A 26,877-nucleotide genomic window follows, 5' to 3' on the forward strand; every position below is an offset into this window, starting at 1 on the left:
CAGTGGGACAGTGGGGATGTGATGACAAGCAGTGTGGCAGGTGGGCTTGGCTCTAGGTGGGATCTACTTTGATGCCATTACTCTCTGGCTCTCTGACCTTGGACCATACAAATGATTGGTTCTCCCTGAGTTTCCTTAACTGTAAAATGGAAAATTTACACTTCCCTGACTTCATGGTGGGATTTTTTTCAAATTAAAAAGAAACATTTTTTGACCTTTTTGTTAACGTATAACACACATATGACAAAGCATTTTTATTTTAAGTTTGTGGGCTATTGAATTTCAGTGTGGTTACTGAGTCTTTTTGCCAGTGGACTTCTTCCTACCCCCACCCCACCAATCCCTCTGACTCTGTCGCTGCCTGTAGCATTTTTTATGAGGATCACAAATAGGGGAAAATATTATGTATCTTGTTTGTAAACTCTAAAGTGCTCTGGCGGTCTTGTGTCTGTGTGTGTGTGTGAGTGAGAGAGAGAGAGAGACAGACAGACAATGCAGACATTTGGGGAAATGGCAGTAGTAAACGATCAAAAGGAGGAAATCTGAGAGAGGGAGAGTTCCAGTAGTATCAGGACTGTCAGGAATGTGAGAGCAGGTGAGATGTGTTTGTTCAAGGAGATAGAAGTCACTTCATGTTAGTACAGGATAAACATTTTGACTGTAATTAAAAATCTGTTTCAATGTTTTGTTTGTCTTGAGACAGGGTTTTGGTACATTCCAGGCTGACCTAGAACCCACTATGTGACCTAGGCTGCCTTCATCTCTCAGTCCTCCTGCCTCAGCCTCCCAAGTGCTGGGATTATAGGGATGTGTCATCATGTTCAGCTGTTTCATTTTCTTTAATTGGCACATTTATTCTGCTTATTTTGTCTATGTCATGGAGATGTTTGGATGTATTTTTTCTATGTCTTCTGATTTGGGACAGACACCTTACATTTTTTTCTTTCAATGTTTATTATTAAAATGTCAGCATGAATAATTAATACAGTTTAATGTTAATCTTCTTAAACAACCCAAAGATCTTGGTACGCTTTAATTTCCCTTTGACCTTTTTGATATCTTTTTATCTTAGATAGCAATTATCATTGTTTTGTACTATAATTCCTCCTCCCCTTTCTCCCACTTGTAGGAGTAATAGTATTGTAGTTTTACATATTCAATGAATGCTTACATTTACCGGTGTTTAACATTTTCTTTGACTCATCATTTCTTCTTACAAATCAAGTTTTCCTTCTGATTCATTTTTAAAATTTTTGTTGTATTACATCTTTTTGTGGCAGGGTTACACTCTATAACCCAGCCTGACCTTGAAGTCATGATCCTACTGCCTCTGCCTCCCGAGTGCTGGGATTGTAGGTGTGGCTCAGTTGTTTTTTTTTTTTAAATCCTGAAATGTGTCTTTTACACAAGCACTTCCCAGCCTGTATGCCTGGAATTAGTTATATGAATTACATGTACTGAGATGTTGTGTTGGGTCTGGAACAGCTGGGATCCCCAAGGCTCATTCTTTACTATGAAATTATCTCCTGTTTACCATATTCCATGAACTTACTTTTCATATATGACAAAATGTGGAAAAGGTTAGTAGCATCTTTCTCAGTGGAGCTCTGTTAGTGGTAAACATTTTTAAAAAAAATTATCTGAAGAGAGCTTTATTTTATGCTAATGTTTCCATGATAGTTTAGCTGGGTATAGAACGCTAGCTTTTCACTTTTTTGTTGTTCTTGCATTTGAAATGTTTGTGATAAATCTAATTGTTATGCATACTGTTATTTTATTATTTAAAATGTACAGATACACCTTCCTTAAAAAAGAAAGGGTATAAAGGAGTTTTAAGACTCTCAGCCACTTTCTGCTTTCTTATCTGTTAGGTTCTCCTTGAGAAATCAAGAGGGAAAATGATCCTTCTTATTGCAGGTGATTTTGGTTGAACTCTATCCCAGTGGATTCCAGCGGTCTTTCTTTGATGAAGAGGACCTGAATTCCATTGCAGAGGGAGATATCGTGTATGCTTTCCAAGTCCCTCCGTCCCCTGGCCAGGGGACACTCTCTGGTACAATAGTGCTTTGCACAGTTCTACTTAGATATCATGAGATACAGGATTAGGGAGGTACTTTTTGGGTATAAAGGCATAAAACATTTAATTTTCCCCTTTGGAGCTGTCAGGCTTATTTTCTCTGGCATTTGGTATATAGATGGTTGATACTAAAAGTTATTCTGCTAATACCAGGGTTCTTAGTCACCCAAAGGACTTATTAAAGTAAATTTCTTGGCCCTGTCCCAGAAGTTCTGAGCCTAGGATGGGGCCTGAGAGTCTACATAACTAACGAGATCTCAGGAGATGCTGCTGCTGATGATTGGGACCTCACCGTGAGAACCACTATTTAATGTAGGTTTCAGGGTAATCTTTGTCTTCAAGACTTATGACTCAAAGTCTGTGTTTGAATTATGAGCAGCTGATAGCCAGAAAAAGGTTGGTAAATGACTGTTTTGTTAATAATGCCACTTCCTAATGCATGCTTCCTTTTCCTAAACCTCAGACTGGCTCACACAGTCAATTCCTAACCAGCACTCATTGGACATCAGTATATATTTTGGCCCCATTAGCTAGTCTCCAAGGCCTATATTTAAAGGACCATGTGCTAGTGGTCCAACATTCAGCAGCTTCCACTTCCCTGTGTCTTCGCTTTCTGCAGATAGCCATATCCAAACACGATCTAAAAATACTATATGAAAAATTATAGAAGTAATAATTTAAAAGTTTTTTTTTCTATGCTAGGGATCAAATACAGGGTGTCATGCATGCTAGGCAAGTGCTCTACCACTGAACTTTAACCTCAGTTCCACAATTCATAAGTTTTAAATAACGTTTTTACAGTTAAATTATATTGTTATAATTATCCTATTTTGTTATTAGATGTTAATCTCCTCTTGTGCCTAATTTAAAAGTTAAACTTTATCACAGGTATGTATGTATGGGAAAAGACATAGTATAGAGTTTGGTGGTATCCAGATGTTTTCTACTCTTGAATCTTGGCGTTGGAATCTGGAGCAAAATATTGATTGACCTTGACTGTGTTGCAGTCTGTGAAACAAGCCCTCATTTCAAATTCAATCACTGATGACATATTTTCATTGAAAATAAAAATTTCAGTACTGATTGGAAATGGAGAATAGTTAAATCCCCCCCTCTTTCCACTGTGATAAAAGATGGTCACCTCCTCTGTGCTCTTATGTTGACTTTCTAAGACAATGGATGGGTCTGAGCTCTTGGATCAAGATGTAAAAGCAACCAAAATCATCTTAGAGTATTTTTCAGGTTGCTTTGGAAATTGCTAGTTAAACCCAGGCCCTTATTTTGAGAGTATGGCCGGAAAACAATTGCAAATTCACTGCCATGCATATGACCTTCGTATGCCAGATGTCAGATGGCACAAATGCCATGAGTTTTCTCATCTCCTGAAAAGCCCATGGTGATTTCCATGATGGCACCATGGTGAAAGATGCTCAGAGAGAAAGGGCAGGAAACGCCCAGGCTCTGATCCAGCAAAGAAGATCTTTTAAGGATATGCATACCATTCTCTCTCTTCTAGCTCTTCCATCCAGTCTGTCCATGTCCCCATGCTTGGCGGCTGGTGAGGGTCAGCGATTCTCCCAGTCCCTTCACAGTGACAACAAGGTGCTTATCCTCTTCTGTAACCTGGTGGGGTCAGGGCAGCAAGCCAGCAGGTATGTGTAACTTCATCCTGTTTTCACGTGATGCCTGGGATTTGTAGACCGGTACTTGGGATTCTGTGTAGAATAATTCTAACTTGATAAAATTAAATATCTATTCCCAAGGCTAATAAACTAGGAGAAGGGAATAAGGGTATTTTCTAATTGAGACAATTAGAAATAATTGCCTTCAGCAGATGGCTAGCATTCTTAATTAAACATCAGAGCTCTCCCATTAATTGCAGAACAATTATCATTGTCCTTACTGCTATTATTTTATATTGTGCTGTAAGGGCTAGAAGTCCCAGGGCAATGAAACTGGCTAGAAGAAAAGAGGAAAGTAGGGCATGTTGATCCATGCCTGTAAACCCAGGTACTCAGGACGTTGAGGCAGGAGGACCATAAGATCGAAGACAGGCCTGGGCTACATAGTGAGACCGTCACAGAAAGAAAAGACAGACCACAAAACGCAACAAGAAAAACAAAGAAAACTATCGCTATTTGCAGAAAATCACAAACTGGAAAGTGACTAGAATTAATGAAAGAATTTAGGAACATGAGCACTTATGTTGCAAATATGCAAAAGCAGATACATTTCTTACCTAGCCTGAGTCAAATTCTTACTGGAATGGTGGTGAGGATAAAACCCAGGCTCCTGGGCATGCAAGATAAGTGCTGTACAAATGAGCTATATCCACAGCCCAAATAAAGTATTTACAAAGAGATGAGAAGTGTCTGAGGGGATGGATATGCTAAGCACCCTGATTTGGTCATTCTACATTGTATACACGTGTTCAAACACTACATTGTATCCCATATATGTATAATTATTATTTGTCAACTGAAATTAAAATACAAGTAGGTGTTTAACAGATAGAATTCTGGGCTGGGGTGTGTCCACTGGTAGAGTGTGTACACACAAGCTTAGCAAGCACAAGGGCCTTGGGTCAATCTCCAGCACCAAAACAGAGAATTCCAGTAAGATAAGTTTGGATTAATAAAATGTTTCTAAACTTTATTTGGAATATAAACTGGTAAGAATAGCCAGAAAATATTGGGGGAAGGGAAAAGGAGGAAAAGAGATTATTCTATAAAAACAGAATGAAGTTTTCACTTTTAAAATATTGTGAACTGGGCAGTGGCTGCTCATGCCTGTAATCCTAGCTACTCAGGAGGCAGAGATCAGGAGGATCGCAGTTTTAAGTCAGCCTGGGCAAATAGTTCATAAGACCCTATTTCAAAAAAACCCGTTATGGAAAAGGACTGGTGGAGTAGCTCAAGGTATAGGCCCTGAGTTCAAACCCCAGTACTGCAACAACAACAACAACAAAATTGTGATATTTTAACATCTAAGGTCTTGGATTTTCAGGTTTGGGCCACCCTTCCTGGTAAGGGAAGACAGAACTATTTCCTGGGCTCAACTTCAACAGTGTATTCTCAGCAAGGTCTCCTGTCTCATGAGGACAGAGGCCCCGACACAGGTAAGTGTGAAGAGGGTAGAATCGGGTTAGTCAGGAGAGGGAACGATTTGCTGTTAATGAGAGTGAGTGGTCACATGGTTTGATCAAACAACTTTGATTTATGTGCAAAGAAGTAACCATTTTATAGCCTATGACATTTTAATCTTTGTGGTCTCACAAAACATCTCATGAATGAAGCCTTTTCTTGCTATATCTTCCCAGCTACCATCAGAAATAAGAGCAGTGTTTACATTATTTTCAACTTTGTACTTTTATGGCTTTCTGTGGTTTTCCTAGAGGATAGAATATTGTAATACATTGTAATTTATACATTTACATAAAAATTTCAAGGGACTTGAGATAAAGTTTGTGTAAAATTTAAATTGATGATTATGTCTATATGTAAAAGCTTATCCAGTTTTTGAGAAACTGAGATTAACAACTCAAGGGAAAACACTTTCTTGCCTTGTTCTTATTCTCAGGTTGATAGTTCCGAATTTAAAAAAAAAATTAAAAATTATTTTTAGGACTGGGGGCATGGCTCAAGTGGTAGAATGCCTGCCTAGCAAGTGTCAGGACCTGAGTTCAAATTGAAAAAAAATCATTGATTTTTAGTACTTATAAAGCTATTGTTCTTTAGCTCCTATAATATCAGAAGCCATTCTGATGGTTGCCTGGCAAGAAGGAGTTGAAATTTTAAGGACAGGTCAGTCAGTAGCGTCAGAATCTCGATTCTTCCCAACTATAAGAACCTTTCATTTGGGGGATATACTGAACACTTTTCAGAGAAAATTCCTCAAAAGTGATATTTCTTCCTGCTCAGGAAAAAAAAAAAAAGCATACGTTTGACTTAGGGTTTACACCAAGTCCACTTTGTTAAAGACCTTCACTACATTTATATCAACCTTTATCTCTAAGGGGTTTTGTTCACTGTACTGCAGAGCCGATCTACCACAGTGCCCAAATTAGAAACTAACTTCTCTACAAGTAGGTCAGGATATGCAGTAAGAGCGGTTGCCATACCCCAAACTGTGGGCTACTGATTGTTGAAAGTGGATGAAACCACTTTCATGTGAACATTTATCTCAGCTGCTCTTGTTCTTTACCTTGTCACACACATATCTTTGCTTCTCTGTCTCTATATAGTCATTTTAGTTTTAGGAACTGGTCAAGCATTCAGTAGGGTGAACAGAATTCAAATACAGGAAACCTCCAAGTTGGCCATAGATTCATTAGTGAATGTGTGGTTGGCATGATTTTCTGTAGGAATAATGAGTTCCAAATGGTTCGGAGGCTCTTAGGCTAGCCCACCTATTTAACATATATAAATATAATTTTTTTCGTGTGGTATTTGAGTTTGAACTCAAGGCTTCATGCTTGCAAAGTAGGTGCTCTACCTCTTGAGTCACACTTCCAGTCCACTTTTTGCTCTGGTTATTTTGAAGATGGGGTCTTAAAAACTATTTACCTGGGCTGGCCTTGAACTTTGATCCTCATGATCTCACTCTCCCAAGTAGCTATGATTACAGTCAAGAGCCACTGGCACCCAGCCCATAATTTTTCTAATACTTTATTAAATATTGGTTACATGTGGTAATCATTTAAGTGAATATATTCAGAATTTTCAACATTGAACTGAAGAGATTAAACATAGTGAACATATATTGAAGGTTCTAAAATGAACCTCCTTAGCCAAGAATAGAGGACAGGAAAATGTTTCAAAAAATTAACAATTTGCTAGAGAGAATTAATTTTCAGGAATTATGAAGAAAAGATTTATTATGGTGGGAATGTTTTTGTGGTCCCTGTATAAACCTGGGTGTGAGAGGCCATTGTGCACAGGCCTGGTCAGCTGCCTCCACACAGTTGTTGGGGCCTTGTTGATGGATGGTCTTGCCATGCAAACAGCAAGGCTCAATTAGAGATGACAGAGGAAAGAGTGTTCTCCCCCAGATTAAAGTTAATATTCCTCTTAGGAAGTACCTCCTCCCAAGGTCAACCCTGAGTCAAAACTGAAGTCAGCTGGCTTCCAGCCATTTATTTTCTCTTTGCTGAAAACCATCAATCATCCAGAATGTGGTAATAGTCCAGGTAGATATGCAAACTCTCTAAACTTCATTGTCATGATCCTTGCACTAGTCAGTTTCCCATTACTACAGTGAATACCCAAGGAATCTGACATATGAGAAGAAAGGCTCATTCAGCTCAGTTTTGAAGGTTCAAAGATGTGGTGCCTGCATGGACTCGTTTCTGGTGAGGGTGGCAGATGGTGGCACATGTGGTAGGAACCTGTATAGGAGGGGAACTATCACATCTCCAAGTGGAGCAGAGGGAGAGTGAAGATGGGCTGGGCTCCCACAGTCCCTGTGAAGGCAAGCCTCCAGTGATCTGAAGACCTAGGGTGGAATCTCTTTATGTACTTGCTTTGAGATATTATTTTGCATATGGTATATAAAACACATGAATTTGCTTTTAGATAATTGCCTTATGTGTGGTGCTAATCATCTTAATAAAGGAGGTTAAACTATCAATAATTAATTAATAATTGTTCTTATTTTCCATTTACTATACCAGTAAATCAATTGCAGTTAAATACTTGTTCTTAAATACAGTATGTTCATTTGAGAGGGAGGATTCAACATGTCAAACATAGTGTTAGATTACTATGTTAAAAGAGTGTGAGGGCTGGGGTGTGGCTTAAGTGATTGGGCCTCAAGAGACCTGCCTAGCAAGCATGAGGCCCAGTATTTCCCCAGAAAGCAAAACAACAACAACAAAAAGATAATTTGTGACTCTTCAAAAAAAAATGAAGCCTTTATATCTTTTGATTTTAAATATCAATTGTTAAGGGAAAAGTCAAAATACATGATAAAAAAGGGACTGTACTTTTGATTAATTTATGTGCCACTTAAGAGTAATTTAAATCACACAGGGACTACATGATGGCTGTCCTCTTGTTTTTGTCTTGTCAGGACCTGGGGTCATTGTTCTCCATCCGGGTTGTGGGACTCTCCCTGGCCTGCAGCTACTTATCCCCACAGGAGAGTCGGCCCCTCTGTCACTGGGCACTTGACAGGTAAGGGAAGAGAAAGGAGTCCGGCCCCTCTGTCACTGGGCACTTGACAGGTAAGGGAAGAGAAAGGAGTCCTACTGGACTAGGACTCTCACCCCCCAATTTAAATCACCCCTAACCTACCATCCAAGCAGAGCTCCATTACAGGCCTCTTTTATGGTGGAAATGGGGAATCTGAGGGTCCTAAAGGAAGAAGTTTAGGTCTAGGGCTCCCCGGTGTGTCTCATTTCAGGGGCAGAACTGCTTCCAGGGAGCTCAAGGCACAGGAGAGGGAGAGCCAACCTGCTAAGGCTTAGTACAGGGAGAGGAAGGGGTGAGCGTGTGGCTCCGTGGTTTCTCCCAATCCATCAATCAGGAAAGGCGCTTCTTCTCTTTCTTGGGAAGGAGGGAGGGAGGAGAAGAGCAAGCAGCAACCTCTCTTAGCTTAGTTCTCCTATGTCTTTAGAGAGAGGAGGAGGGGCACACAGGAAGGTGCTGCAGCTCTACCCCAGAGCCCCTGGTACTGCTCCACAGGATTTTGTGTCTTTCATGAGAGCTCCAAACCCACTATTGAATCATCTTGGTGACAGTTCTGGACTCATCTGACTTCCACCTTTTATTTTACTACAAATTTTAAACAGTCTCTTGGGTGTGAATTTGGCCACCACTTCTATCGGCTTATTGATTCAGGGTAAAACCTCCCACCCTCCACTCCCATCTCTTCTGCCTCAAGGCTGAGCAGCCTCTTCTGCAATGAGCTGAACGGCAGCAGTTGGGAAGACGCATACGTTGCCCCTGAGATTTTCTGTATATTGGAGGGCTTGGAAGGAGAAGGCCTTTTTTTTAGGTTGTGTGTCCCCTGTAGTGGTGAGGGGGCAGTTAGCAACTCTGCTAGGGCTTCGTTAGTATTGGGTATTTGTGTGGGGAGACTCACGTGGAGCTGCGCTGCAGACACTGAGAGAAGATAGTTGGGGCAACAATGGGACAGTTGATATGTGTCCTCATAGTAAGCAAAAGGCTTAGAGCTCCCACCTCCCAAGGGCATGAGGGAAGATGCAAAGAAGCAGGCTTAGAGTTAAGCCTTCTGCAGAATTGGAACCCCCCAGGTATCTCCCCTTAGTTTCTGTTCATGTTAGGGTGTTTTTCTTTGGTAGGACCACAGACCACTAAGCCCTGCAGAGCTGTGGGAAGGGAGCTCCATGTTTTCTAATGGATTCCCTCATTTTCTCCTCAGGGCTTTGCACCTGAGGAGGCCGGGAGGTCCCCCGCACATCAAGCTGGCTGTAGAGTGGAATAGCTCTGCCAAGGAGCGGTGAGTTAATGAATTTTGCCTCCTGCAGAGGTGAGGCAGGACCTGCCTGTGTCCAAAAACCTTCCCTGGACCCAGTTTCCCTCTGTATGCTTGAAAGGTAGTGTGCACACATATTCCATGGGTTGTGATTCATCCCTCTCACAGACCTCAGTGAGAAGTGTCCACAGGTGAACAGCCATGATTACGTCATGGTCATCATGATGGTGTGGGTGGCAGTGTTAGGAGTAGCAAGGGCCTTTGTCACCCTCACTCATGCCATTCACTGCTCTGAGCACTTTGTTGTATTTTTTTCTCTTAATAGTTTATTTAATCTTCATCATACCCTATGTGTGGGTACTATGAGCTAGGTACTACCATACTCCACATTTCTCACAGGTGGAAAACAAGGCACAGAGAGAGTAAGCAATTGCTAAAGTCACACAGCTTGTATATGCAGAGCTGGGATTTGAACCCAGGCTACCTGGCTCTAGTACAGGGTCTTCACTACTCTACTGTGCCTATACTCCATGTGTGTCAGCCATACTTTGTAGAAGGACATTTTTCAGTCCAACAAAGTATTTATTTATCACCTACTAGGAGGTAAATCTTGTGCTGGGCTGAGAAAAATAGAAATGAATAAGCCCAGGACTCAGTCCCTTGAGCTGGTGGGGAAGACAGATGACTCCTGTGAGATACAGTGAGCCCAAAGTTGAGGTGCAGGAGGTTCTCCACAACCTGTAGGGAGGGCACTGCAGCTTCCTCTGCCTGATGCCTTCCACCACCAGGTTTGCTGTGAGGAGAGACAGGTGAGATCCTTCTTAGAGGGGCAGCCCTGAATGTCATGGTGTCCTTTCTCTCCACACAGCCTGTTTGGGAGCCTCCAGGAGGAGCGGGTTCAAGATGCAGATAGCGTGTGGCGGCAGCAGCAGGCACACCAGCAGCACAGCTGTACCCTGGATGAATGCTTTCAGTCCTATACCAAGGAGGAGCAGGTCCTGCCCTGTGGTCCACTCCTTGGCTGGGAAGGGGACTCGCTGCCTTGTGGTGGGTTGACAGTGTGCCACAGGGGCTTCATGGTCCTGGTGTCTTCCTTTCCAGCTGGCCCAGGACGATGCATGGAAATGCCCCCACTGCAAAGTCCTCCAGCAGGGCATGGTGAAGCTGAGTTTGTGGACCCTGCCTGACATTCTCATCATCCACCTCAAAAGGTTCTGTCAAGTGGGAGAGCGAAGGAACAAGCTCTCCACGCTAGTGAAGTTTCCCCTCGCTGGACTCAACATGACTCCCCATGTAGCTCAGAGGAGCACCAACTCCAAGCCACTGCCAGTCCCCTGGCCCTCCTGGAAGCAGGCGGCCCCTCTGCCCACCACCTACTCGCTGGACTTCCTGTATGACTTGTATGCCGTCTGCAACCACCATGGCAGTCTGCAAGGTGGGCATTACACAGGTGAGCCTTGCCTCTCTGCACTAGCAGCCCTGGCCACAGGTCTCGGCTGTGGCCTGAGCCTCACGATTCTTCCAGAATTGGCGCTCCTTGAATGCTGAGCTCCCTTTGGCACTCAGCATGGCTGACTCCTCAACCAAAGAACACCAGGGTGTGTGCAAGAGGGGAGGGGACCTGGGCCCATCTGTGGAGCTGATGCCAGAGTTGGGATGTTTTTATCCTGTGGGGTATTTTCAGTTTCTATTTGTCTGGTGAACTTGGAGCAGTAGATGAATAGAAAGACAAAATGCGGTGCAACTCGCAGCAGTTCATAGTCATCCCTGTAAGTGCTCTGAAGATAGTGATATGACTGATCGCTTCCCGGCATTCTTTGCTTCTTCCTCACCAGGGCATCATAGTGATCCCGGGAAGCCTGTAGGTGGCTGTTGGCAGCGGGAGCTGAGCATCCACTGTAGATATTAGTGGGGGCTAATCTATATGATGCTTATGATTCTGATAGGCTGAGGACATGTAATGGCCTCTGCCATTACAGGGCAGTACTGATGCCCATGCAGAGAGAGACAAGGACGTAGCAGCAGGCTAAGCACCACGTGGATGGACAGAGGGCTGGAGGATAGGGCTGGTCCAATCACACCAAAGATGACCGTGGAACCGTGGACGCCACAGCTGCTCTTAGACTGCATTGTGGTGCTTCCCGATCTTCTGCCAGTGTCCTGCTCCAGATAAGAGGGGTTGCCATCTTCATGGCCTTGAGGACTGTTCTGTCCAGCCACATCCCCAGTCCCCCTTTTGTGGGCTAAAAATGGCTCAGCAGAAATCCCTTGAGACCCTTATATATCTTGGGAGACATCTCTCTTGCTGTATTAGTTTCAGGTTTTTTTCTTTTTTTGGTGGTACTGGAGTTTGAACCCAGGGCTTTGTGCTTGCTAGGCAAGTACTCTACTGTTTGAGCCATGCCTCCAGCCCATTTTTCTTTGGCTATTTTGTTACACCTACTTTTTTTTTTTTTTTGGTAATACTGGGGTTTGAACTCAGGGTCTCGCACTTGATAGGCCTGATGGGCTATCAAGGCCAGATAGGCTGGCAGAGTGGCGCTACCATTTGAGCCACTCTGCCAGCCCATCTATGGCTATTTTGGAGATAGAGTCTCACTCTTTTCCCAGACTAATCTGGACCCTGATCCTCTGCTTTACAGTTCCTGCCATAGCTGGGATGAATGCCACCACACCCAGCTTTTTCTGTTGACCTGGGGTCTAGAGAACTTTTTTGCCTGGGCTGGCTAGAACCATGATTACGGATGTAAGCCACCAGTACCTGGCTAGGCTCAGATATTTTTTTTTTTAAACAAAGAGCATTATAGTTGAATTAGAACCTATACAATCATGAATGATGAAAATAAGGACAACTAGAACTTGGGTTTTGTCGTTTCACCTGCTGAATGCAGCCAGTGCAGCCACCGTGAGGTCTGAGATGTGCCTGGTGCTCATCTGTGCACCTCACAGCATCTCTTTCCTCATGAAAACTCTGCACCTCTGGCTATATGGGCAGAGTCAGAGGTCCAATCTGAGATACTTGGCTTCAGGGTCCTGAAGAGATGACAGACTTTCAACATGAAAAAAGTCTCCAAATCACACAGGGTGCTGTAGATGAGCACAGCCTTCTTGATTTAGGGGCTCACACCCTCTAGAAGCTTCCTAATAAAGGAAGCGTGGCATTTTGTCCTTGCATGTCAGAACCTTTATTCCCATCACTGATTGACTGCCTGGTTGGATATAGAGTTCTGTGACTGATTCATAGATCAATCACCGTCCCACAGGCTTTGAACAGATATGCTCCATGGGGAATAGGGTCTTGCTATTGAGACAGGACAGTCTTTCATTTCTGTACCTTTGCCTGGGATCTGCTTTTCTTCCTGGAAGTTTCCAGGTTCTTTTTCACTGGTGCTCTGGAATTTTACAGGATGTAACTTCACATGGCCTGTGAAAAAATGTAAGACTCTATCCAAAAAATAACTTTAAAAGTAAAAAGGGGTGTGACTCAAGTGGTAGAGTGCAAGGGCAAGACCTGAATTCAGACCCCAATATTGCCCGGGGCAGGGGGAAAGTTTTGAATTTTGGAGCATTGTGGATTTCAGATTACGTTGTACTACTTTGTGTCTGTGTGGACTTCAACCGTCTGTGGTAGTTAGAATAATGATCTCCCAAATAATATGTCCATATCCTAAGCCTCTAAACTTGTCAATGTTGCTTTACCCTGCAAGGTGGGAGGGGGGCGGTCAAGGTGGTTGATCGTCTATTAAGATTCAGATTGCCTGGGTGGGCTAAGTATGATCACAGGGTCCTTTCAGTGTGAAGAGGGAGGTGGGAAAGTCAGTGGTACAGGTGAGAAGGATGCAAGCTCAACTTTGAAGATGGAAGGGGGCCAGGAGCCAGGGAATGTGGGCAGCCTGGGAAGCTGGGAAGGATGGGAAAGCAGACTCCCTGGGAGCGAGTCAAGAGGTCAGAATGTTGCCCTGCTGACATCTTGACTTTAGACCAGTGAGACTTTGCTCAGATTTTTGACTTCCTGAATTCTTTTGGGTGGTGAGTGTGGGTGACCTGTTACGGCAGCCCTAGGAAACCAGGCGCTTTCTGATAGTCTCTGACTTTCATTCCCTTTTTCTCTCATTTTCCATTTCCTAGGAGATTAGCTCAATTCCATCTTGTAACCAGGTTATTGCAGGTTTTCATTGTGGCTGTTTCCATTTTAACTTATAAGTGCTCCTCCTTGTCTTAGGTTTCTTTGTCAAAGCATCCTGGTTTTGTTTTTAGCTCACCTGACCTAGCCTTTTGTGGTACATGATACCTCCAGTCCTGAGCCTCTAGGGGTGCACCCTGGTGAATGGCTCCCTTCCTGATGTCCCCCATCCCTGGAAGGCTCTTTGAGTTGCACTCCCTAAGCTTGTGGGGTACCACCACTCCATCTGCTTGCTGAACTCTCAAAGTCTGAGCTCTTGCTTTCTCTTCCATTGTCTTTTGACACTGAAAGTTCATTCCTTTCTGTTTTCTAGAAGTATGGTCAATAACATTTCAGAAATGTACATTTCTAGGAGCCTGAAATGCCTTCTGTTTCATTTCATATATGTTGGCTGTGTGTTGCATTCCTATATTACAAAACTTGCACAGCCCAAAAAAGATGGGCAGTGAAAAGTTTCATTTCCATCTTTGCCCATCATTTGTCCCTTGTGCATTCAAGGGTAACCACTTTTAGTACTTTCTCATGTATACTTCCATCCTGTGCTGTCATGGGCACCTGATTATTTGTTTCACGTATTTCTCCTCCATTCCCTAATTTAAGCAAAATTACTATTTTGTGTGTGATGCACCTGGTCTTTTCTTTTTCCCTTATAGTCCATCTTGGCAGTCTTTGTAGATTTATAGTGCACTTCCCCCACCTTCTGTAAGTGCATCGATTAGATGCATCAATGTACTAAGTACATTGTCCACCCTGTAGGTGGACATTGGCTGGTTTATTCTTTTGCTATTAGAAATATTGCTGTTTGCTACATTTACAAGTCGATGGGTAGGGTGGTATCCCATTCGCAGAATAGAGATAGCATGGTTTGTGGTTATTTTTTTGCCGTGCTCTAAGGATCAAACTCAGGCTTTATGCGTGCTAGACAAGTGCTGTATCACTGAGCCACACCCCAGCCTTTGGGTTTTTTAAGACAGGGGTTCTCTATGAAGCTTAGGCTGGCCTTGAACTCCCTATGTAGCCTAGGATGGTCTTGAACTTGTGATCCTCCTGCCTCCCAAGTGCTAGGCATGCCTAGTTAAGCTCGCATTTTGACAAATCTAATAAATTGTCCTGCACAAAGCAGTGTAGGAATTTGCACTTCTACCACCAGGAAGAGGAGGCTTGTTTCTCTGTACCATCTCCAGTAGAGTGTGCTAGAAATCTTTGGATTTTTGCCAGTCTGCGGGGGGAATAGTATCACAGCATAAATACAGTGTTCAGCTTCTACATGGAGTAAGCTCGAGCCTGTTTTCATATGTCTCGGGGTCTTTTTCTGTCCATCTCCTTTGACTGCTTTTCAGTGGGTCCTAATGGTCTCCGTGTAATGCTGCCAGTTGACTGTTCCTGGGGTCACTTGTTGACATGCAGGTGCTTTTCATTTTATTTTATTCCAGGTAGTCAAATTGTACATTGCTTCTTTTGTGACCTTGGATTTTGGTCATGACTAGAAAACTTTTTTAAGATTTAAAAGTATTTTTTCTGTGTTTTCTACTAGTACTTTTTCAGTTTTAGTCTTTTTTTTTTAACATTTGGATCTTTGGAATTTTTTGATACTTTGGAGGGACAGGGACCTAATTTTTTCCCTCCTGAAGGCACCAGTTTTCTCTGGCCACTAACTGAGAAGGTCAACTTAGTTCCTTGAGATGCCATCTACCATATCAGATATTCAATTTTTATTTTTGGGTGTATTTCTGGACTTTGGTTTTTCTGTCTCATTAGTTGAAAGTCCCAACCTGTGAATTCTGCCTTGGATTTTCTGGTCACTGGCCCCCATCCTGAAGCCACCTAGGGGTTGCCAGCCATCAGTCAGCTCATTAGCATGGAGAAATAAACTGTTGCTTTGAAGAGTCCAAGGATTTTCAGAAAATTTTAAATACTTAAGTAGAGGAGTAATGACATAAGTTTGTGTATAAGACGAAATAATCACTTGATGGGAGAATGGGTGGAAGGGAATAAGAGTGGAAGTTGGAATTCCAGTTTGTAGGATGTTTCTGGAACTCAAGTGAAAGACATACTGGCTGGATATGGCCAATAATTCAAACATGTTTGAGAAGTAGAATGGCTTTTGGACAGGATGTAGTGGGAAGGAAAAGAAGAGCAAAGATGAGCTCCCAGTGGCTGGCTCAGATTAGTGTAGGGTCAGCCAGTTATGGCCTGTGGCCATGTCCTGTCCAGGGCCTGTGTTTGTATAGCCCATACATTTAAAAAAATATTTTTAGGGCTGGCATAGTGGCTCAAGTGGTAGAGCGCCTGCCTAGCAAGCTTGAGGCCCTGAGTTCAAACCCTAGTACCACCAAAACATTTCTTTTACAAAAAAAAAAAAACCCAAAACTTTAAAGGTGGCAAAAAAAGAAGAGCAAGAATGTGGCCAAGAGTGAATGTGGCCATATGTGACCCACAAAGCCTAAAGTATTTGCTCATGGGCCCATTATAGGAAAAATTGGCTAACTTCCTGATCAGTGGGTTTTAGTGGTATTTGCTAAGATCAGAGGGCATGAAGAGGATATTTTGTCATCATTGCGAGGGAGGCAGTGAGAATCACGATGGGGAAGAGGTACATCCCACTGCGAGTTTCATCCTTTCTCATATTGCATACCAACCTAGAGATGTGCATTTTGAAACTGGTCAGAAAAAACAGGGTGAATGTTGGCATTATTGCCAAGTAAGAGATACAGTTCAACCTACAGTAACCTAGTCTATTAGTAAGAATCTGGGAGATAACCTATCAATCTTTTCTGATTCCACAGAATTCATTTCTGGCCCCAAATGGATTTTGTTTTTCTCATTGTACTTTAAGCATGTCCATTTTTCAGCTCTGCCAGTGGGAAATATCCTTGTCACTTTTGGGGCTGGAATGATTGAGACTTGGGGTTTGGACCTTTGCAGCCTATTGCCGGAACTCTCTGGATGGCCAGTGGTACAGCTATGATGACAGCACAGTGGAACCACTTCAAGAAGATGAGGTCAACACTAGAGGGGCCTACATACTGTTTTATCAGAAGCGGAACAGCATCCCGCTCTGGTCAGCCAGCAGCTCCTTGCGAGGTGAGTGCCCTGCTTATGGGGTGGGGGGTCAGGAGTCACTTTAAGAATCAAGAGTCTGCTCAGTGTGGCCCACCTGTCACCTTTAGTAACATTTTAGGTGTTTTCCCCTACTTAAGACTTCATAAATATTACTTGCATCTCACAAAAAAAAAAAAAGAATCAAGAGGACGCTTAGTTGAACATCCAGGACCAGGAAGATGGGATGGAAAAGAGGAAACCCTGGCTGCTGCTATAAAAATCTAAGCCTCCCAGGCTAGAAGCACATTTATCAGGATATGAGAAGGATGTGTTGTAAGTCAAGAAAGGGGAAAAGAATCATTGTTTTTTTGTAGGTGAGGCAGGTGACACTTGGGAACGTGGGATTCCCTGTTCTCAATCTTGCCCTTATCGACCCAAATTCAATTAAGCACATGCTTAATTGAATAAACCTGCATTAATCCTGTTAGAAAGGAAGGGGCTGTTGTTGGGGCATAGGGCCTTTCTAGAAAATGTAGCTGTTTAACAGCTTCCCAGCAATTTGTTTGTTAGCCTCAAATGTGCTTGGAAGTCTAGAGAAAAAAGTGCCAAAGCTGACCCTTTTATGTGACTTGTTCTGCTCTGCAAAGCAGCCATCCTATCTTTGGGATGAGAGAGCATTAAAAATTTTTTTCTTTAAATCAGATTTTCTCCTAACCATTGCTGGAAAATGGCCCAATAAAACCAGCAGGTCTAAATCAAGCCTAATCAAGCCTGGCTTCCATTTATAGAAAGCAGACCTTGGAAGAAGAATAAAACATCATATGAGAGGAGGGCGGACTTTCTGACTGTCCAGTGTAATAAAGATAATGTCTGCCTCCAGATCAGAGAGGAGGTTGTTTCCCTGAACTCGGGGTATGCTCCTACAACAGAGCTCACTGTGCATTGACATGTGGGACCTGGGGCCCTGGTCCTGCGCATAGAATGCTATTGCTCTGATTATTATTATGATGTATTAATCATATTGTTATAATTATGTATTATTATTACAGCTATTGCTGTGAGTAAATAAAATCTTTTGGCTCTAGAAAAACAAACAAAAAAACATATTTAGGAAGCCAGAGTTGGTGCCAAGCAATTTCATGGAAGGCATTTCCATTCTCATCAATGTACTTTCCTTTCTGTGCCCCAATTCTTCTCCCTAAACTTGTAAGTGTGGTCACACAGGTACTCCGCCGCAGGTTTCTCCTCCAGTCGTTCACTTCTGGTTCTGCAGTTCTACTCCGTTCTGTAGTTCCAGGGCTGGAGGACAGGGTGAGTGTGACCATGAGAAGTTTTCCCGAGGCCCCGCAGGGACGGCTTGGGTCCAGCCTCCCTCTCTCTGCTTCGTTTACAGGCTCCACCAGCTCCTCCCTGTCTGATCACTGGCTCATGAGGCTCGGGAGCAACAATGGCAACAGCACGGCAGGCAGCGTGTTGTCCTGGAGCTCTGCCCCCTGCCCCTCACTGGCCCGGGTGCCCGACTCTCCTGTCTTCACAAATGGCCTCTGTAACCAGGAAAAGGGTATGTTGGTTAAATTTGCTGATTTTCTCTTTATTTTCTCTAAATACCCATTGTTCCTCTCCTTTATGAAAGTGTTAGTGCTTCGTAGTCTTGAGTATAGAGTTGGTCATCTCTCAAATAGGGTCTCCCGTGACCTGCCCTCTCCTCCCCCATCATGACCCTCCATCTAGAGTTAGCATTCCATATCTAGGGTCAGAGTCAACCAACTGCAGATCTAAAGTATCTAGGAAAAAAACGTGTTTGCACTGAACACATACAGACTTTTTTCTTATCATTATTCCCCAAAACAATATAGTGTAACTAGTGTTTACGTAGCATTTACATTGTATCAGGTATTATAGGTGATCTAGAGATGATTTAGAATATACCAGAGGATGTATGTAAGATACATAAGTGAGAGGGTGAGTCATACAGAAATCTGGGGAGTGTGTTCCAGGAGAGGAGCTTTCAAGGGTGAAAGCTGGGGGTGAGCCTGGGATGTGTGTGAGGAGAGAAGAAACCAGAGCTGCGGCTAGAGCAGAATGGAGGAAATGCAGAGAGTGATAGAAGGTGAGTAGGGGCTGATCACAGTGTACCTGTTAGACTATTCCATGTGCAGTGGATATCTATTGGAGATCTTGGAGCAGGGAAGGGATGGATCTGGCTCATAGTTCTAATAGTTTATTCTGGCTTCTGTACGAAGGATCCATTATAGGGGGCAAGAGTGGCAGGAAGTCTGTTAGGAGGTTCTTGTGGTCAAGCACAGGTGGGAGAGTAGCGGATGAGCCTGGTGTGTTAGGGAAGAGATGGTCAAATGGTAGATACATTTTGAAGACAGAGTTAACAGGATTTGTTGGTGTTGGATGCAGGGTATAAAAGGAGAATAATTAAGAGGAGTCTTTCAGGTCTAAATAACAAGGTGAACAGTTGTGCAGTTTGTGAGACGGGAAAGAGCTAGGTAGGAACAAGGTCAGTTTTGGAAGGAAGTTTAAGAAACTTTGGGCAGGTAATTTTGAGATTCTTGTAAGAAATCCACATCAACAGGCTGACTGTGGAGTGGATATGAGTACTTGAGAGCTGTCAGCATGTGGAGGGATTTGAAGCCACAAGGGGTGGCTGATGCCATCAGCAGTGTGATCAAGAGGTCAGAAAGAGGGGGCTGAGAGCAGTTTCTGTTTGCTTCTCTTTGTTAAAAGGGAAATAATGGAGCATGTTAGCATTCAGATGATTTAATCTAGAAGGAGAAATTGATGATAGTGCAGGGAAGTAAAGAGAGGTCTGTGTGTGTGTGTGTGTGTGTGTGTGTGTGTGTCTGTGTATATGTCTCTACATGTACCTCTGTGTAAATTTAGTTTTTGTATAATATCTTCATAGAAGCATTATAAATATATTGAAATATTGGATTATACATTTAATATTTCATATAGTATCATATATTTCATTTAATATTTTATATAGCTTAGTATACTTTGTTGTATATAATATGCACATTACAGCCAGGTGCCAGTGGCTCATGCCTATAATCCTAGCTACTCAGGAGGCAGAGATCAGGAGGATTGTGGTTCTAAGCCAGACTCTGGCAAATAGTTTGAGAGATCCTATCTTGAAAAAACCCATCATCAAAAAAGGGCTGAAGGAGTGACTCAAGTGGTAAGAGCGGCCGCCTAGCAAGTGTGAGGCCCTGAGCTCAAACCCCAGTGTTGCTAAAAAAATGACAAAAAGAATGCATTATAATTCTATTATAAACATATATAAATATATACCATAGATTCAGGGGAATTTACCAATTATAATGAATTACAATGAAATGGACATATCTATATTCCAGATTAAGAAATAAAAGTTCTGGAATCCTTCTCCCTCCTAGCTCTCTCACTCATTACTGCTTCCTACTTTCAAGGACTTCTACACCATAGATTAGTTTTGCTTATGTTAAAACTTTATAGAAATGGAGTCATAAGTACACAACCTTTTTTTTTCCACTTCTTTTGCTTCACATTTTGCTTTTGAGGTATATATTATGTATAGCAATAGTTTTTTGTACATTCTATGATAAATAGTAACAACTCAGACATATAGTTCTCTTGTGTAGATGTTATATGAGCCAAAGAGACTGTTGTCTTTTGACTGTTATCATAAAAGCAAAGACAGCAATTTGGAAAGAGTATGAAGGGTGAGATAGAGAACCACCTCCTCCCTGTTTTCTCTCATTGGTGAGCTGGAACCTATTGCAGAATTTAGCTGGGTATTCTGCCCTGAAGTCTGCCCTGGTCATCAAAAGAGTACCCTGAGTTTGTAATGTTCTGTAATGATTTATGAATTCTTGAGATATTTGTAATATTTGTGGATCTTCCATGCAAGTTTTGCTCTGGAGCCTACACAGTGGGTTATCTCTGAGCACAGTCTGATGCTTAGTGGATACACTGTTTTCCTCATTGAAATGTCTCACATTTTAAGAATAGGTCACATTTTACTTACTTATTCTGCTGTAGTAAGATTTGGAATTTCTAGTTTGGAGCTATTACCGCTAGTATAGGCTGAGCATCCCTAATCTAGAAATCCAGAAATCTAAAATCTGAAACTTCTTGAGCACCAACCAACATGGCACCAAGTGGAAAACTCTAAACAATGAAACTTTGTTTCATTTACAAAAGTACTAAAAATATTGTATAAAATGACCTTCAGGCTATGTGTATAAGGTATCTATGAAGCATAAATAACTTTATGTTCAGTCTGGAATCCTATCCCTAAAAGCTCATTATTTATATGCACATATTCCAAAATCCAAAAAAAATATATAAAGCCCTACACCCTTCCCGATCCTAAGGTTTTTGGATAAGGGATACTCAACCCATATAGCTATAATGTTTTTGTTCTTGTCTTTTAGGGTTAGATACTTGGGAGTGGGATCACTGGGGCACAGTATATGCATTAGTCATCAGCGTCTTGTTTCCTTATACTCCATGATACCATTTTATTCACATACTCAGCACAACTCCTGGCATGTAGCAGATTCTTGGTACATATTTGACCATAAGTGTGATGATAGAATCTTCAAGCTACAAGTGGTTTTTGATGATCATTGAATGGCAATGGCCATGTATCAGAGTTTAGTTAATTTATTCCTCAATATTTGGCATTTTGGCCACCAAAATTTCAGTATTAGACATAATGCTGATAGGAGTGTGTACATGCGTGCTAGATATTTGTCTGAGTTCCTTAAAATTCATTCCTGTGCATTCCTCCTATTTAATGTGGTGAATTCTGACTCATCCTGACTGGACATTTCTTTTCCCCTCGCATCTTTACAATTGCACCTTTAGAATAGTGTCTGTAAAATGGGGAAGGTGTTCTTCAAGCTCATCCATCCCAGTCTGCACTGTCTATGATAAGCTCATAAATTTGTCCCAACTCTGCATACAGGCATGGTACCCCGGGCCACTTCTCATTTGTCCCTAAGAGAAATGTGTTTGGCACCCCCCCATCCAAAAGGCACATCAAGACACAGCCTGAGAGAAAGACCTCAGAGACACAGGGCCAGGGGAGGAAAAAGAATTGTCCTCCAGAGCTCAGAAGTATTTTAGTTACATTATCTGATTTAGTATCTGCATCCTCAGGAGAAGTGACATGATAGACCTTGTACAAAATAGAAGGCTGAGACTCAGAGGGAAGGTACCAATCCCAAGCTGAGTCCTAGAAGTAGACTCGCTCTCCCTGGATGCCAGAGGCCTGGCTCCGAGTGTCTAGACATCAGTTTCAGATTCGAGATGCTACAAAAGCCTTGCTTCCTAGGGACCTTTCCCTAGCCTCTAGTCCACTGAGATGGGGGCACAAGTATGTTCAGTGTCCTGCCATGGTCAGGGATGGTCCTGTTCAGTAAACAATGGCTCCTACCACATGCCAGCAGTCCCCTGTGGAGAAACCGATTACCTGCTGGGAATCAGGTGCTAGGAATGTCATCAAGTACTGGGAACTCTGGCTGTAGAATATTGTAATAATAAAGGCTTTGGGATAGGGGGAGGTTTGAACTCAGGGCCTCACACTTGCCGGACAGGTGCTGTACTGCCCGAGCCACGCCCCAGACCTTTTTGCTTTATTTTTGGGATAGGTCTTCAGTTTTTGCCTAGGCTGGCCTGGACCCTGATCTTCTGCTCATACTTCCAAAGTAGCTGAGCTGACAAGCACGTGCCACCACACCTAACTTTTGATTGAGATAGGATCTTGCTAACTTTCTTGCTGCCTGGTACCATGATCCTTCAATTCTCCACCTCCTGAGTAGCTGGGATTATATAGTGAAGGCATTTTAAACTGGATGGATCCTAGTTTTATGGGGATTGTAACTTATAAGTTGAGACATTTAAAGGGGGATGCTGTACAAGCAAAAGAATATAAAAATGGTTTACTTTTGCAGTTATTAGGAAAACTTGATCACGTGAAAAAAATTGCTAGGGTTCTTGCTCAGAGGCCCTCTGTCAGTAAGGGGCCCCAGCTTGTCAGGACAGGGGCATCTGTTGATAATTTTCTCTGTGGTTCTGTTGGGCATCTGTTTTGTTTTTCTCTTCCTCAGCTCTTTTCAGGTAGTGTTTCATTTCCTCTTTGATCTAGCATTATCTGCAAGTTTCAAGTGTTGAAGATTGTTTGGTCACCTTTTTATTCTTTTTTTTCTGATTTCGTGGATTATGACCCAAGGATGTGCTTTTCAAAAGTTACTCCCTTTCTGTAATCAAGTCCATGATTAATTATCTTGTAAATGACCTATGAACATATAAAATAATATACTGTGATTTTGAGGGATGGGAGCTTTATATCAGAACTACTAAATGATTGTTTAGCCAGTTCCCCTGTTTTCCCATTTACCTTCTCTTCTCCATCCCAACTAGGAAGGAGATGAATTTAAACTTCCCTCCAGAGCTGTGTTTTTAATAATTTTTAATTTTAATAATTTTAATAATTTTTGCCTTATGTGGTTAGCTGCTTTGTTAATACGTGACTATAGGTTCAGGACTGTTGGATCTTATTTTTATATTGTGCTTTTTTTTTTTTTACCATTATAATCTTGCTCTTTATCCTGCTTTATGTTTTTTACCTTAAATTCCACTTTGTTCCAAATTAATAATTCTATCTCTTCTTTCTTTTTGTTTGCACTTGCATGGTATCATTTTGCTTGTACTTCTTTTTGCCTTATGAATGTTTCTTTTAAAATTAATTTTAAATGGTATCTGATAAATAATATGTTGCTGGGTTTTTTGATTTGTTTGATGTAAAAAATTCAGAGCCTACATATATGTATACATGTATTTATTTGTCTGATGAGGTTTGAACTCAGGGCTTCATGCTTGCAAAGCTGGTGTTTACCGCTTGAGCCATGCCTCCTGTCCATTTTGGTTATTTTAGAAATGGGGTCTTGTGAACTATTTGCTCAAGCTGGCCTTGAACTGCAATTCCCAATCTCAGCCTCCCAAGTAGCTAGGATTACAGGAATGAGCCACCAGCACCAGGCCTATTTACATATTACTTACATATTTAAATATTACTTACTGTACTGGGGATAGAACCCAGGGCCTCAACATTTTTATATTGCTTGTTTCTTTTCTCTCCTTTCTGTTGTTTTTGCTGACTTGACCATGATGCTGTTTATTCCCCCTTTCCCTTGTTAATTTGCAAGGTCTGCTTTTCTTTCCACCTCATTACTTACTACTGTCTCTTTTCAACATTTATGGTCTATCACATTTTTCCTGCTACTGTATGGATAGAAGAAACCAACTCTTTCCCACAAGGCATTCTGTTTTATCACCATCTTCTCTGTTTTCTCCCAAGAAGGTGAGAAATATATAACACTTCTCTTTTTCACTTTTTCCCTGCCATTCCACCCCAAATGAGAGCTTAAAAATGCTGTACCTGCTCCCTCTGGTCTGGAAAGTCCAGAGGTGGTCCCTCTGGTCTTTAAAAGTCCACCCTTACCCACTGACTCAGACTTTGCTAAGATGGTCTAGCAGTCTGTGCTCCAGAATGTTGTCAGAATTCTGGAACACCCTGACTTGACTTGAGGTGACCTGAGGCTGCCAGTCCTTCCCCATGCAGTGCAGAGTCCATTGTATATCATGGTTCTTCTCTTCATCACCCTCTGCCTGAGGTCTCATTCTACTTCATTAGTGTTCGATCAGAGCCCTGTCTTGGACATGTGTCTGTCCTGTATTCTCTAAGTCCTTGCATAGCTGCAAATATTTCCTTTCACCTGGGAGTGGAATGGCAGTCTGACTGGCCTCTGGACTCTTGGGTTGCAGTCCTTTTCTTTCAGGTGTCTGTAGCTGTTTTCCCACAGTCTCCCTGGCCCCAGGGTGACAGGTGAGACGGCTATTCCTTTTCACGTGAGTGTCACTTGGTGTTTCTGGCTGGAAGCTTTGAGATTTTCTCTTTGACCTTGGAGTTGAGAAATTTTACCAGCCTACATCTGGGATGTGTTTTTATGTGTTAGCTTTACCTAAAACTTGGGGATGCCTTTCCTACTACTAACTGAGGACTTTCTTTGGACAAATGTTCTTTCATTTTTGTTTAGTTATTACCTTTCCTACTTTTCAGATTCCTCTGATTTGGTTGTAGGATCTATTGGCTCCATTTCTCAGTCTTCTGCCTTTTACCTTGTGGTTATTATCTCTGTCATTTTGCTCAAGACTAGAGATATTTCTTTTACTTTGTCTGCCTGGTCATTCATGTAAGTTTCAGCAATTGTCCTAAAAGCTTTCAATTCATTTATTGAACTTTATTTTAAATTTTTATCTTTGATAGTCCTGGGGTTTCAACTCAGAACCTTTTTGCTAGGCAAATGCTCTACTACTCAAGCCACACCTCCAGTCCTTTTGTGCTTTAGTTATTTTTTGGATAGGGTCTCATGTGATTTTTGCTTTTGTTTTGCCTGAGGCTGGCTTCAGACCATGATCCTTCTACCAATGCCTCTTTTGTAACTGGAATCACAGGTGCAAGCCACCATGCTAAGCTTGTTTGTTGAAACAAACAATGGGGTCTTGTTAACTCTTTGCCCTGCCTACCCTTGAACCTTGATCCTTCTGACCTCTACCTCCTGAGTAGCTGTGACCAGCACCATTTATTGAAGTTTAAGTCCTGAAGGTCACATTTTCAGTCCTTAGTGCGCTATAATTACATGGGGAGATTTAAGTTACTTGGTTATGTTGGCTTCTGTTTCTTCCATAGCCTCCAGGGGCCTGCTTTCATTATTCTGCTTTTTCTTACTCTCAGACTGCTGAACCTGCTTTATTTGTATAATTTTTATGTTTCTGTGACTTGGGCTCTGTGCTATCCTCTCTGAAGTGCTGATGCCTGGAGTAAAGGAAGGGGCAGAGGCTTTGGCTTCCAAGGGCTTGGTGGTGTGACAGTCAGGATTTCTCTTCCTCAGCCTCATCCTGTTGGCTCAGTCCTAGAGGAAGAGAAGACTCAGCTCATCTTTGAAGCTTTGCCTTACTTTCTAGGGGACCAGAGAAAAGTTTGGGGGTCAGGTTTGGCTTAGATTGCACTCCTACTTCTATGCAGAAATGGTCACCAAGCTGTGAGGAAACGAGACAGAGAGATCTTGTAATTGAAAGCCAGAGACCGAGACATCTCCAAGTACAGATTGGAGCTCAGAAGATGGGGACATCTAGTGTGTGCCCTTTTCTCCTGAGGTTCCAGAAATGGTTGTTGCTGTTGCTTCCCTGACCCACCAAGGTCACTGACCTTGGTACCTTTGCACTCATGCTCCCTTTGCCTCCATGCCTTCCTTCCTCCCTCATTTAGATCTCTCCTTAAATATTGCTCACCACTCACTTGCCACCCTTGTTTTCCCTTCTTTCCCTGTCTTATGCTTCATTATAGCACTTATGTCATTATACGATATCATATGTCTGCTTTTGTCAAATCTCATAAGGATAGGCATTTCATATATTTTTCCCCCAGTACTGAAAATAGCCCTTGGCACACAGTAGGCTCTCATTGAATGGTTTTTTGAATAAATCACTGAGTGGAGGTGTGAGGCACAGTGGAAGCCTTAGAGAGATTGAAGGCACTTGGCCTGTTGCAGGTGGGCTAAAGAGAGAAGAAGCCCCAGCCCCCTACTCACAACATACAATGTGAGGTCACATTGATGCCTCATCTCAGGGGCCAAGGATCAAGTTACATAGGATCAAGGTGGCCACACACAGATGGGAACTGAGGTGGCATTTCTTGGAGCTGTGTCTGCTGGCTAAAGCTGCCACATGGGTGGGGACTGTACCCCTCAGCTGTCCAGGTGACATCTGCAGGAAGAAGGCTGTGGAAGAATTCCAAATGTTCGTTGTGTATACTGTGGCACTTATACCACCTTCCCGAGGATTTAACTGCATCCTCAATGCAGCCTAACTCCAGGCCAGCCTGACTGCATAAGCAAGGCCACAGACTCCTCTGGGGTGGGGTGGTGTTTATCAGAGTCAGTGCTCAGGCCTCTTTGAGCTCCCAGTCTCCCAGAAGGACCATCACCCAGGGGGAGGGGCTTCAGGACTTGCACCCACCCTGGGTAAGAAGAGGGGTGCCTGGCTACTAGTTGTGAGCAAGAATCTCATAAAGTGTGGG

General features: G+C 42.6%; 1 protein-coding gene across 2 annotated transcripts in view; it reads left to right on the plus strand.

The window, feature by feature from the left end:
- The window catches only part of Usp43 (ubiquitin specific peptidase 43), a 57,695-nt gene that overhangs the window by 26,492 nt on the left and 4,326 nt on the right, over positions 1 to 26,877 (plus strand). Inside the window, exons 6-14 of one of the 2 annotated variants that reach the window (XM_020161432.2) lie at positions 1,918 to 2,053; positions 3,594 to 3,729; positions 5,084 to 5,195; positions 8,147 to 8,250; positions 9,461 to 9,538; positions 10,383 to 10,509; positions 10,616 to 10,964; positions 16,623 to 16,781; positions 18,133 to 18,300. In XM_020161432.2, coding sequence (XP_020017021.2) covers positions 1,918 to 2,053; positions 3,594 to 3,729; positions 5,084 to 5,195; positions 8,147 to 8,250; positions 9,461 to 9,538; positions 10,383 to 10,509; positions 10,616 to 10,964; positions 16,623 to 16,781; positions 18,133 to 18,300 — 1,369 coding nt within the window. The remainder of the gene's footprint in view (positions 1 to 1,917; positions 2,054 to 3,593; positions 3,730 to 5,083; positions 5,196 to 8,146; positions 8,251 to 9,460; positions 9,539 to 10,382; positions 10,510 to 10,615; positions 10,965 to 16,622; positions 16,782 to 18,132; positions 18,301 to 26,877) is intronic. The other variant, XM_020161433.2, reaches the window with a different exon arrangement.

Source organism: Castor canadensis, chromosome 11 (genome assembly GCF_047511655.1).
Source record: "Castor canadensis chromosome 11, mCasCan1.hap1v2, whole genome shotgun sequence".
In the NCBI taxonomy this organism is placed as follows: Eukaryota; Metazoa; Chordata; class Mammalia; order Rodentia; family Castoridae; genus Castor; species Castor canadensis.